The sequence below is a fragment of the Chelonia mydas genome, chromosome 4, assembly GCF_015237465.2.
Source record: "Chelonia mydas isolate rCheMyd1 chromosome 4, rCheMyd1.pri.v2, whole genome shotgun sequence".
Taxonomy (NCBI): domain Eukaryota; kingdom Metazoa; phylum Chordata; order Testudines; family Cheloniidae; genus Chelonia; species Chelonia mydas.
Genome location: NC_057852.1, coordinates 123,386,657 through 123,399,743, shown reverse-complemented (window position 1 = coordinate 123,399,743; position 13,087 = coordinate 123,386,657). Strand labels below are relative to the sequence as shown.

General features: G+C 40.7%; 1 protein-coding gene across 1 annotated transcript in view; it reads right to left on the bottom strand.

Annotated features, from left to right (window-relative positions):
* The window catches only part of LOC114018533 (furin-like protease 2), a 31,037-nt gene extending 21,410 nt beyond the window's left edge, over positions 1 to 9,627 (bottom strand). The window contains exon 1 of the mRNA XM_027818342.3: positions 9,385 to 9,627. Coding sequence (XP_027674143.1) covers positions 9,385 to 9,439 — 55 coding nt within the window. The 5' untranslated portion in view covers positions 9,440 to 9,627. The remainder of the gene's footprint in view (positions 1 to 9,384) is intronic.
* Between the last annotated feature and the right edge of the window lie 3,460 nt (positions 9,628 to 13,087).

Here is a 13,087-nt window from a genome sequence, read left to right as displayed (position 1 = left end):
TAGCCATTTTGGTCCTGCTACCCATCCTTGAAGGGGAGAAAGACCCATTAAACTAAAAAGCAAAGAGAGTAGCAAGATTATTTAAATTTAGCAACATAATGATTAAGGCATTTCAAAAAAACAGCAACAGCTGTCACATCAGTGTAGAAGGAGGGAGTGCAATAGATCAGGAAGTTGGCGTGGGGATTTTTTAGGTACTTTTTACAATAACTAACTGCTGCTGCTGAAATTGTGTGAACTGATACCTCAAAGAAGTAACACAATTATGAGATTAATGGATTTCTTTGTTCCCGCCTCCTCAACGCCTTAGCCAAAGAATCATCATTGTTACATCAGTGTCTGGAAGCTGGATCGGGCATAGATACAAAATGTCCAAAAACTGCTCACAAGTTATTGTGCTGGTGTTAAGAGAAATTAATTAAACATAAACAAAATTCTTGTCATAAACTGCTGGGAATTTCAATTTGAATAAACGGACAGCTCTTGATAGTAGATCATATCCAGTACTAAGATATTGTTGAAGTGTGTAGTACAAAAATAACATCTTAATTTTCAGAATAAGCCAGTGATTCACACACTGTAATTTTACTTATTGAATTTTCCTCTGCTTAACCTGATGTTTACCCACCTCGTCCTAATCAGCATCCATTTCGGAGGCTCCAGCATAAAGGGAGCATGTGGAACTTAAATGTAAATTGCAGGGGAAAGGACAAGTTTAAACAACATTTAAGAACTGCTGCAATGTTCAATTTCAAGGAAGTGAATGGATCAGTTTTCATCAGAGGTATAAGCTATGGAAATAACAGGACATGTACACCATGGGGAGGCTGCATGGTCTAGTGGGGATGGCACTGAACTGCAAGTCAGGAGACCAGGATTATACTTTTAGCTCTGCCACTGACCTGCTGTGTGGGACGAGGCAAGACACTTCACCTCTCTGAGCTTCTTTTCCCCTCCACCCTTTTTCTGTCTTGCCTATTTAGATGGTGATTTTTTTTTCAGAGCAGAGACTCTCTCTTACTATGTTTTTGTACAGTATGTGGCATAATGGGGTTGCAATCAGCTGGGACTGCTGGGGCTACTGTAACGCAAACACCACCATCCTCATGGGAATTCAGCTGGTTTGCAACCTAAAGACATTTGAGAAATACAACTTTAATTTCTACAACAGAATTTAATTTCTACAACAGAATCATACAACTGAACAAATGGGTCCATTGACAGTTAACCTTTAAGAACTCTGGCCTTTTAGTCATATGAAAACTGTTAAGGAAACTCTTCTGTGCTTTATAGAGGTTAGAGTTACACTGACACTAACTTCTTTCAAAGTAACAGCGTGTTAGTCTGTATTCGCAAAAAGAAAAGGAGTACTTGTGGCACCTTAGAGACTAACCAATTTATTTGAGCATAAGCTTTCGTGAGCTACAGCTCACTTCATCGGATGCATCCGATGAACTGAGCTGTAGCTCACGATAGCTTATGCTCAAATAAATTGGTTAGTCTCTAAGGTGCCACAAGTACTCCTTTTCTTTTTACTAATTTCTTTGTTGATTTGGAATCTGAGATCTACAATTTAAAAATATTTAAGCCAAGGAGTACCTAACATCTTAACCATTCTCCATGTGTGCTCCGTATTGATTGTTGTTTGTCTAGTCTGTTAAGATTGTCAGCTCTTAATGGCATGTTTTCCTAGGAGCATATTCAGTGCTTAGCACATTTGGGGTGCTATGCAATAAATGTTTCTGTAGCAAATTAGATTGTAGTGTAACCAAGGCCATTCAGGCTTTCTCAGTACTGAGCCGTTTTTTCCTATTAACTTTATATTAAAGTTTTAAAATTTATATACAGAAATAACAAACTGTAGGTAAACTTCTCATAATACATACACTTTTTATAATAGATTAACCATTTGCTACTTCACCTTAGCTATATTTGATACATTTAATTATATAAAATATTAATGTAATCATATATATGTATGTATAACAAATGTAATCAAAATATAAATCAATTATTTGTATTACACAATTTATAAACAACACAATTTGTTTATAAAACTCCAACTGGTTAAAGTAAAATTATTAAAATAAGATAAAGAATAGAAGCAAAGTTCAGAGGAGGGGCATACAGACAGGGAGGGAAGGGAGAGGGTAGAGAGGAGGGGGGGAAGAAACGGGGACCATGCATTTAATAGGATCATTCAGATACTTCCAGGAAAGCATCTGACATCTGAGAATTTTTCTTGGGTATTTCTGTTACAGTATACAGTTCTTTCCATGGTGGCCAAGCTTATAATGTCTATGCTCCAGTCTTCAATTGTTGGTGTTTTTTGGATTTCCAGTTTTGTGATACTAGGCTTTTAGCGATTATTAGTGCTCTGATGAGCCAAAGCTTTTCAGATTTATTCAACTTCTAATTAACACCCATTAGTTTTAAGATTATATGTTTCTCTTGTAACACGATTTTATTTGATAGGAAGAAAATTATCTCTGCAATTAAGTTCTGCCCAAAACATAAGGGTATCGGAGCATTCCCAGAGCATATGGGTTAAGTGAGCACATGTTTTGAATAGTGGGCGAGGGATCCATGCATCATCCATATGATTTTCTGCTGGATTAATCTTAAACGGAGGTCGAAGGAACAGTTTGGAGAACTGGCTAAAATGTGTTTCCATTGGTTAGCAGACAATAATTGACCTAGTTCCTCCTCCCATTGCTTTTTTTTTTTTTTAGGGAATCCGTGTTTAATTCAAATTTGCTAGCCAAGTGTGCATATAGCGTTGCCATAGGTCGTGGCAGCCTGAGTAATATTTGGAGAAGTGAAAGCAGTTCAGGTAGTCAGGGGTAGCGCAGGCAATGGGGCCAAACAGATGGGAGACGCCATGTTTCAGATGGATATATTGCCACTCCTCCTTAGTCTCCAGCCTGAACCTTTCTTTTAATATTGTAAAAGGGAGGAAGGTGTCATTTCCAGTAAGTCACTTTCCTAATACAATCTGGCCAAATGATGGGGTTTTACATAATTTTGAGGTATCCCAGATAGAGGCCTTGATACATAAAAAGGGGTGATTTTTAAGTTTAGTCAACAGTGGGCACCAAGTATATTTGGCTGCCACAATAGTTGGTGGTTGTTCTTTAGGGAATCAGTAATAATCCCAAGGCAGCACACTGGAAAGGGGTAAAGGAGCAACCAATTCTGCTTCCAGACAGAGCCAATCCAGGCCTCTACAGCATGAGGGAATGAGCCACTGTGCTGCTTGGCTGAGAACTATTGCCTGATGGTAAAGTTCAAAGTTGAGAAATCTGAAACCACCTGTTTTGACAGAGAGCTGTAATCTCTGTAAGGAAAGCCTGGGTTTGTTTCCAGCGCCACACAAGAAGGACTGAACATGGTGTCAATTTTGGTAAAATAAGTGAGGAATATGGATAAGGAGGGAATTCAGAATAAAAAGGATCCTGGGAAGGGAATTCATTGTGATTGTTTATTGGTCCCCAAAGGCAGAGAGTTGGTGCCTGCCATCTATTGAAATTGTTTGATAAGGGCATGATTAATGCAGCTAGGTTAACCTTGACTACGTCTCTAATTTCCTTAGGGAACAGGATGCCAAGATATCTGAGGTTTGTCTGTTGCCATCTAAATGTCCCTTTAGGAGAGTCACTTCCAACTAGATCCAATGAGATTCATAGATTCATAGATTCATAGATATTTAGGTCAGAAGGGACCATTATGATCATCTAGTCTGACCTCCTGCACAACGCAGGCCACAGAATTTCCCAAGTAACTTGGATCTTACCCCATCTAAAACCCCTCACAGGCCATTGGGCCTAGTTTACCATGAATATTTATTACCAAAGCCATGTTATCCCATCATACCATCCATCCTCCATAAACTTATCGAGTTTAATCTTAAAGCAAGATAGATCTTTTGCCACCCACTACTTCCCTCGGAAGGCTATTCCAAAACTTCACTCCTCTGATGGTTAGAAACCTTCGTCTAATTTTCTAATCTAAATTTCCTAGTGGCCAGTTTATATCCATTTGTTCTTGTGTCCACATTGGTACTGAGTTTAAATATTCCTCTCCCTCTCTGGTATTTATCCCTCTGATATATTTTATAGAGAGCAATCATATCCCCCTCAACCTTCTTTTAGTTAGGCTAAACAAGCCAAGCTCCCTGAGTCTCTCCTTTCATAAGACAAGTTTTCCATTCCTCGGATCATCCTAGTAGCCCTTCTCTGTACCCTGTTCCAGTTTGAATTCATCCTTCTTAAACATGGGAGACCATAACCCTGCACACAGTACTCCAGGTGAGGTCTCACCAGTGCCTTATATAACGGTACTAAGACCTCCTTTCCCTAGCTGGAAAACCTCTCCTGATGCATCCCAAGACGACATTAAGCTTTTTTTCACAGCCATATCACATTGGCAGCTCATAGTCATCCTATGATCAACCAATACTCCAAGGTCCTTTCCTCCTCCGATTACTTCTAGTTGATGCGTCCCTAGCTTATAAACTAAAATTCTTGTTATTAATCCCTAAATGCATGACCTTACACTTCATCACTATTAAATTTCATCCTATTCCTATTACTCAGTTTACAAGGTTCATCCAGATCCTCCTGTATGGTATCCTATCCTTCTCTAAATTAGCAATACCTCCAGCTTGTATCATCTGCAAACTTTATTAGCACACTCCCACTTTTTTGTGCCCAGGTCAGTAAATAAAAGATTAAATAAGATTGGTCCCAAAACCGATCCCTGAGGAACTCCACTGGTAACCTCCCTCCAACTTCACCCACCACTCCCACAAAAAACCTCACACCTATATCTGTGCTATTGAAGTCCTCAAATTGTATTGTAGTTTAAAGACCTCAAGGAGCAGAGAATCCTCCAGCAAGTGATCCGTGCCCCATGCTACAGAGGAAGGCGAAAAACCTCCAGGGCCTTCCAATCTGCCCAGGAGGAAAATTCCTTCCCGACCCCAAATATGGCGATCAGCTAAACCCTGAGCATATGGGCAAGATTCATCAGCCAGATACTACAGAAAATTCTTTCCCGGGTAACTTGGATCTTACCCCATCTAAAACCCATCACAGGCCATTGGGCCTATTTACCATGAATATTTAATTACCAAAGCCATGTTATCCCATCATACCATCTCCTCCATAAACTTATCGAGTTTAATCTTAAAGCAAGATAGATCTTTTGCCCCCACTACTTCCCTCGGAAGGCTATTCCAAAACTTCACTCCTCTGATGGTTAGAAACCTTCGTCTAATTTCTAATCTAAATTTCCTAGTGGCCAGTTTATATCCATTTGTTCTTGTGTCCACATTGGTACTGAGTTTAAATAATTCCTCTCCCTCTCTGGTATTTATCCCTCTGATATATTTATAGAGAGCAATCATATCTCCCCTCAACCTTCTTTTAGTTAGGCTAAACAAGCCAAGCTCCCTGAGTCTCCTTTCATAAGACAAGTTTTCCATTCCTCGGATCATCCTAGTAGCCCTTCTCTGTACCTGTTCCAGTTTGAATTCATCCTTCTTAAACATGGGAGACCAGAACTGCACACAGTACTCCAGGTGAGGTCTCACCAGTGCCTTATATAACGGTACTAAGACCTCCTTATCCCTACTGGAAATACCTCTCCTGATGCATCCCAAGACGACATTAGCTTTTTTCACAGCCATATCACATTGGCAGCTCATAGTCATCCTATGATCAACCAATACTCCAAGGTCCTTTTCCTCCTCCGTTACTTCTAGTTGATGCGTCCCTAGCTTATAACTAAAATTCTTGTTATTAATCCCTAAATGCATGACCTTACACTTCTCACTATTAAATTTCATCCTATTCCTATTACTCCAGTTTACAAGGTCATCCAGATCCTCCTGTATGGTATCCCTATCCTTCTCTAAATTAGCAATACCTCCCAGCTTTGTATCATCTGCAAACTTTATTAGCACACTCCCACTTTTTGTGCCCAGGTCAGTAATAAAAAGATTAAATAAGATTGGTCCCAAAACCGATCCCTGAGGAACTCCACTGGTAACCTCCCTCCAACTTGACAGTTCACCTTTCAGTAGGACCCGTTGTAGTCTCCCCTTTAACCAATTCCCTATCCACCTTTCAATTTTCCTATTGATGCCCATCTTATCCAATTTAACTAATAATCCCCCATGTGGCACCGTATCAAACGCCTTACTAAAATCTAAGTAAATTAGATCCACTGCGTTTCCTTTATCTAAAAAATCTGTTACTTTCTCAAAGAAGGAGATCAGGTTGGTTTGGCACGATCTACCTTTTGTAAAACCATGTTGTATTTTGTCCCATTTACCATTGACTTCAATGTCCTTAACTACCTTCTCCTTCAAAATTTTTTCCAAGACCTTGCATACTACAGATGTCAAACTAACAGGCCTATAATTACTTGGATCTTCATTGCTTCTGACTTATCCCAATTTATCTTGTAGCCAGAGAACTTGCCAAAGTTATCTAATGTTTGTAGGATATTTGGAATGGATTGATCTGGATTTTTAATAACTAGGAGGATGTCACCTGCATAGGGAAGGATTTTTGTCTCTCGAGACCCTGATTTGATCCCTTGAATCCCTTGGTGTTCCCTAATTAGTTTTGCAAGTGGTTCTAATGCTAGATTGAACAGGGGACGGGGAAAGGAGCATCCCTGTCTGATTCCCTGAAACCAATCAAGGACGGAGTTTGTGAATATTGTGCTATTTGTTAGGATACAAGAGTTGTGTTTGGAATATAACAGCTTTATCCATGAAATAAAGGATTTATCCAGGGTAAGAAACAGACATTGCCAGTTCACTCTGTGAAAAGCTCTCTTTGCATCAAGTGAAATGATTTAATGATTGCATGGAGATTTCTAGAGTGTTGAATGCCATAACATTAATCAACTAACGTGTGTTATCTGAACCATGCATATTTTATTAAATCCCACCCAATAAGGGTGAACCATATCTCTCATTTTTTCAAATCTCTTAGCCAATATTTGTAAAAGTATTTTTATATCAATATTGATTAAAGAGATGGGTCTATAGCTATTACACTTTTGTGCATTGTTACCTGGTTTATGTATTACAGCAATTAGGGCTTCCCTCAGAGTAGGCGATAACGTACCTTTCTTGAAGGCATCTTCATAAATGTATTAGAGCTTAGAATTCTACCAATGGCCATCAGAGCCGGGGGTCTTGCTAGGACTCATTTCCTCCATGGCCCTGATTATTTCCTCTGATGGCTGCTCTTCTGAGATGTGTGGGATTCAATGCTGATCCTAATTAGAAACAGCAATTCTGCAGTATCTTTAAGGAAGGGCACTTTGGTGTCCATACCTTGACCAAAGACCTAGGCATGAAGTCCCCCTCTTTTGACTCAGTTTACCTTAAAATCTGAAGTCAATTTTCTCCCCTTGGGAACACATGCCAATGAGGTGCCCTGGTTCCAATTCCAGTTTTGCTAAATGGGTTTCACAGTAAGCTGAGTGGTGCATTGGTATGTGCATTGGCTCTAGCATACTATTGGGCTCTCCTGGAATAAGTTTTCAGAAGGAACCATTATGATCACGTAGTATGACCTGCTGCAGAACAGCTCCTGGATGTTTGTCTTGCCATGGAAGTTTGTCTTCAAGCCACAAGTACTGAAGTAGATTTAAGTTCCCTGGATTGCACAGGACAGTTGACATTTTTAAAATGAAATCTTTTGTTGAAAATAGCTATTTTATTCAAAAACTGCAGGGGGGGGGGGGTGGCAAAATCTGACAAAACTGCTGAAGTTTCTAATTTTTCACAAAAATTGTGCTTTTATAAAAGTATTTTTTATCCAACATTCTAGAAATTTGGTGCTGATATGGTTATTGAAAATTTTAATTTACCGAATTTGGTGATTTATTCTGCTTTCTGGATGGAAGGAATGATTTTTTTTAAAAGATCACTAAAAATACAGCTGAAAAACGTCCAGAAAGTGTTGAAGATGGGACAACTCATGTCAGCTAGGCCCCCAACATTGACCAAACAGCCTTTATTTTTCCTGGAAGTTCACTGAACTCTTTCAATTACAGAGCCAAATTCTTCCTGACTTACAGTATTTGCAACCATTGATTTGTAAGGCAGGCATTCTTTAGCCTACAGTTTGCAAATGAAGCCTGGTGGTTTGCTGAATTTCCTACCTTTGCCCCCCTCCCCATACATTGTCTGCAAATCTGGAGAAAATAATCATTCAATCCAAGTGAAATAAATCAAAACAGAAGCTACATATCTCAGGGAGTATAAAAAAACCCTTTGTTTTACTAAAGAATGAAAAGGTGAACAAGTGGCTTCTGAGTGGGAGAGCATCCATATTTGCTTAACTCCTGGCAGAGCAGGGACTGCAAGTCTTGCTCATTTATGTGTTATATCTTTGACAGATAAAACTACAAAGTTAGTTATTTGAGCAGCTTAACGCCCTGGTACGTCGCTTTAAAAATGCAAGCCTGCCCGTTTCAATAGAGTAGCAGGATGTATTATTTGTTTGTATTCCAGTAGTGCGTTGGAGCACCAGTCATGCCCCAGAGCCCCCTGGTGCTAGATAGTACAAAAAGACTGTCCTTGCCGCAAAGAGCTTACAATCTAAAGGTATAGGCCTCCACCATGCGGACAGACAACGCCACTTGGCATAAATATGATACATATTGTAAAGAATACAAAGTTCTTGGAATCCCAACAGTAAAAACACAAACTAATCTAAAATATTTGTTTATAGACTAAACAGAGGGACACATTCTGCCCTCAGATACATGAAAGCAACTCTCATTGAACTCGTTGGGAGCTGTGTATCGGAGGGTGACATCTTGCCCATAGCATGTCATCTGTTGTAACAGAAAGATAAGTATGTAAAAACCTCTTGCAATATGTTCGGTATCTATGCTTTACTTTGCAGAAAGACTGATTATTCTGTGTACCTTGGAGCCGCAAGGGTCATTTTCTAACACTTCCTCCTGCTTTTTTGCAATTCTGCAAGCAAAGTACTTTCCTGATTATTCAGGATTTAGTTCAACTTCTAAGTCTTTCTTCCAAAATATTTAAATTTAGCTGAGCAATGGGTCCAGCCATATTTGTTTTTCAGGGCCATTGTGCCAGCTGAGTGTTGCTGTATATATTTATATCCAATTGCAAGGCTAAATGTTTTTAATCATGTCTTTGCAGCCTGTTTTCCTTTCCTCTGTTCCCTCACCCTTTTCCCTGCTGTTATACATTGCTTCAGAAACCAGGAACTGTATGAAAATGCAAAGCCCCTTCGTTATCCCAGTGCAACAGTTTAGAATCATAACTAGTATCTTTCTAGACCAGAAAGAACAAGTGTCACATTTTTAAAAGTAGTTACTTACCCATCAAACAAGCTGCACCTAAACTCCAAAGCAGAGACCTGGGACATGAACCCATTTTCCAAGTGAGTCACGGCTCCTCACCAAGTGAGAGCAGCTGCTAAGCTCCTACAGCTAACTGTTTGTCCTTTTTTTAGTTTTTGTTCCCAATTCCATCACCTGACTCTGATCATGTGGTTGAGTCAAACCAAACCCCCACAACAAACTAAGCAGGATTTACTTTTGAGAAGTGTCTTGTGTTTCAAAAGCATAAGTCCAAACTAAATATCGTGCAGAAGGGTTTCTGTTCACTCTGAGTACCTGCACTGAAATACATGTACGAGAGAAGCTCTCTGGAAGAAGTAAAGAGCAGAATAAGCAGCTGTTGGATCCAGCATACAGAGTTCAGAGGGGCTATGAGGCTGGCTGCTGTCCAGCCCCCATGATCTTAACCTCATCGACAAGCATTACATCACTTTTGACATACTCAGGATTTCCCATAACAGGACAAACAGAAACAGCCCAAAGAAGTTCCCTTTGTAATTGACACTAAGGGTGATGTAACTAAGGTCAGATGATTTCTGTGGCCAACCTCAAACAAGTTTACTGGCATGACAAAAGTTGCCAGAGTTGATACGTCAACTATTTGTGAGTAGCACAGATCTTACAGTGCTTGGTAGGTGAGAGGTTTAATGTAACAAATCCATGTCCCATTGCTGCCCCATTTCTGATTCAGGCGTTGGGTGCAAGATTATTATTATTATTATTGTTTGAGGCTGGTTTTTGCTGTGTCTCTCTTTTCTTTGTTGTCTTATACTCAGTTCTAGTAATTAGGGGAAGTATCTTATATACTTTCATTTTATATATTTAACTAGAAAATCCCACTGTTTCAACTTTTCTTTTGCCATATTGATTCCAAAATCAATCCTTGGATTTCTTGGGTATTTGTCTCCCAGTTTCTAGTATTGCATGATTGCAAGCACTGGTTCTATATTTGGAAAGGGTCTATCTGTGGTTTGTGTAATTAAACTGTGGTATGGTTAGTGTGAAACTTCAGTGAAGGATCAATAGCAGTTTAGCTTGTTGTGGTTTTGTTTTTTAATCTGTTTTTCCCAGTAAGGAATCATTTAGAGCTAAATATAGTGTCTGAGCACTGTTTCTTTCTTACTTTGTTCAGCACCTCAAAAGGATTCAGGGTTGGGCTCTGATACTTACCTACCTCCAGAGTCTGCCGTCCATACTGGGCTGCAAGTTTTTATGAGAAAAAGTTCTCAAGAGATTTCTGGTGTTTCCTGTGGAGATTTCCCCCTCCCCCCCCAGCAAAATTCTTGAGAGCAGTCTCACATGGTATTTAATCACTTCTGGTCAGGTTAGGTGGAAACCAGAAATTGAAATGTGGGGTAAGGGGGAGAAATACTCTGAACTCTGCCTTTAAAAAAAAAATCAGTTTTTTAAAAGTTTTGTTTTATCTGACCTCTGTTTGTGTTCTTATTCCTTCTACTTTTAAAGAGAGACACACAGCTGTTTTTGGCTCCAAAAGTTACACTCACATATAGCAGCTCTGTCATGCCTGCCTGCAGTCCAGCTGTGATCTTGTGCCTGTAGCTGGGCTGTGAGGCATGGGCAGCTGGGGTTCTTCCTCCCAGCTGACAGGGGTGTGATGGGTTCCCCCCTCCGGGTGCCACTTGGAACTGGGGTACAACTGAGCTCGCCTGACCCACCAGCCTGGGCTCCCTTTACACTGTACTGCTGTGACAAGCTGCAGACCCACTACCAATCTCTCACTTGAACCTGCACACATACAGGTAGGGGCACACCCAGCTGTTCTAACATGCAAAAAGGCTTTCTGACTAGCCCCTGCATGGGAAGGCTTCAACTAAGGAACTGCCTTGTTACTCAAGTGCACACCCCCCTCTGGAGTACAAACCCAAAATTGTACCATCTTACGCTGCACAAAGAATTGTACAGCGTAAGCTCATGAAATTCACCCCCTCCCGCAATGTGGAGAGGGAGATGCAACAGCTTTTTGCCTCCCAGTTATGAATTCCACACACTGGGTTTTAGACAAAACAAAAACAAGTTTATTAACTACAAAAGATAGATCTTAAATTATTATAAGGGATAACAAACATATCAAAGCAGATTTCCCAGCAAATAAAACAAAATGTAATCTAAGATTAATATACTAAAGAAATTGGTTACAAGTAGTAAATTCTCACCCTAAATGGTGTTTCAGGCAGATTGCAGAGACTTCCTTGCAGCTTAAAACTCCAGATGTACCTTTCACAGGCCAGACACCCTCGAGCCTGGGTTCAGTCCTTTCTTTCCCAGTTCAGTCTTAGGTGTTTACAGCAGTCATCTTCAGCAGGGAGACAGTGAAAAACGAACTCAGATTCATAGAATCATAGAATATCAGGGTTGGAAGGGACCTCAGAAGGTCATCTAGTCCAACCCCCTGCTCGAAGCAGGACCAAGTCCCAGTTAAATCATCCCAGCCAGGGCTTTGTCAAGCCTGACCTTAAAAACCTCTAAGGAAGGAGATTCTGCCACCTCCCTAGGTAACGCATTCCAGTGTTTCACCACCCTCTTAGTGAAAAAGTTTTTCCTAATATCCAATCTAAACCTCCCCCACTGCAACTTGAGACCATTACTCCTCGTTCTGTCATCTGCTACCATTGAGAACAGTCTAGAGCCATCCTCTTTGGAACCCCCTTTCAGGTAGTTGAAAGCAGCTATCAAATCCCCCCTCATTCTTCTCTTCTGTAGACTAAACAATCCCAGCTCCCTCAGCCTCTCCTCATAAGTCATGTGTTCTAGACCCCTAATCATTTTTGTTGCCCTTCACTGGACTCTCTCCAATTTATCCACATCCTTCTTGTAGCGTGGGGCCCAAAACTGGACACAGTACTCCAGATGAGGCCTCACCAATGTCGAACAGAGAGGAACAATCACGTCCCTCGATCTGCTGGCAATGCCCCTACTTATACATCCCAAAATGCCATTGGCCTTTTTGGCAACAAGGGCACACTGCTGACTCATATCCAGCTTGTCGTCCACTGTCACCCCTAGGTCCTTTTCTGCAGAACTGCTGCCTAGCCATTCGGTCCCTAGTCTGTAGCGGTGCATTGGATTCTTCCGTCCTAAGTGCAGAACCCTGCACTTATCCTTATTGAACCTCATCAGATTTCTTTTGGCCCAATCCTCCAATTTGTCTAGGTCCTTCTGTATCCTATCCCTCCCCTCCAGCATATCTACCACTCCTCCCAGTTTAGTATCATCCGCAAATTTGCTGAGAGTGCAATCCACACCATCCTCCAGATCATTTATGAAGATATTGAACAAAACCGGCCCCAGGACCGACCCCTGGGGCACTCCACTTGACACCGGCTGCCAACTAGACATGGAGCCATTGATCACTACCCGTTGAGCCCGACAATCTAGCCAACTTTCTACCCACCTTATAGTGCATTCATCCAGCCCATACTTCCTTAACTTGCTGACAAGAATACTGTGGGAGACCGTGTCAAAAGCTTTGCTAAAGTCAAGAAACAATACATCCACTGCTTTCCCTTCATCCACAGAACCAGTAATCTCATCATAAAAGGCAATTAGATTAGTCAGGCATGACCTTCCCTTGGTGAATCCATGCTGGCTGTTCCTGATCACTTTCCTCTCATGCAAGTGCTTCAGGATTGATTCTTTGAGGACCTGCTCCATGATTTTTCCA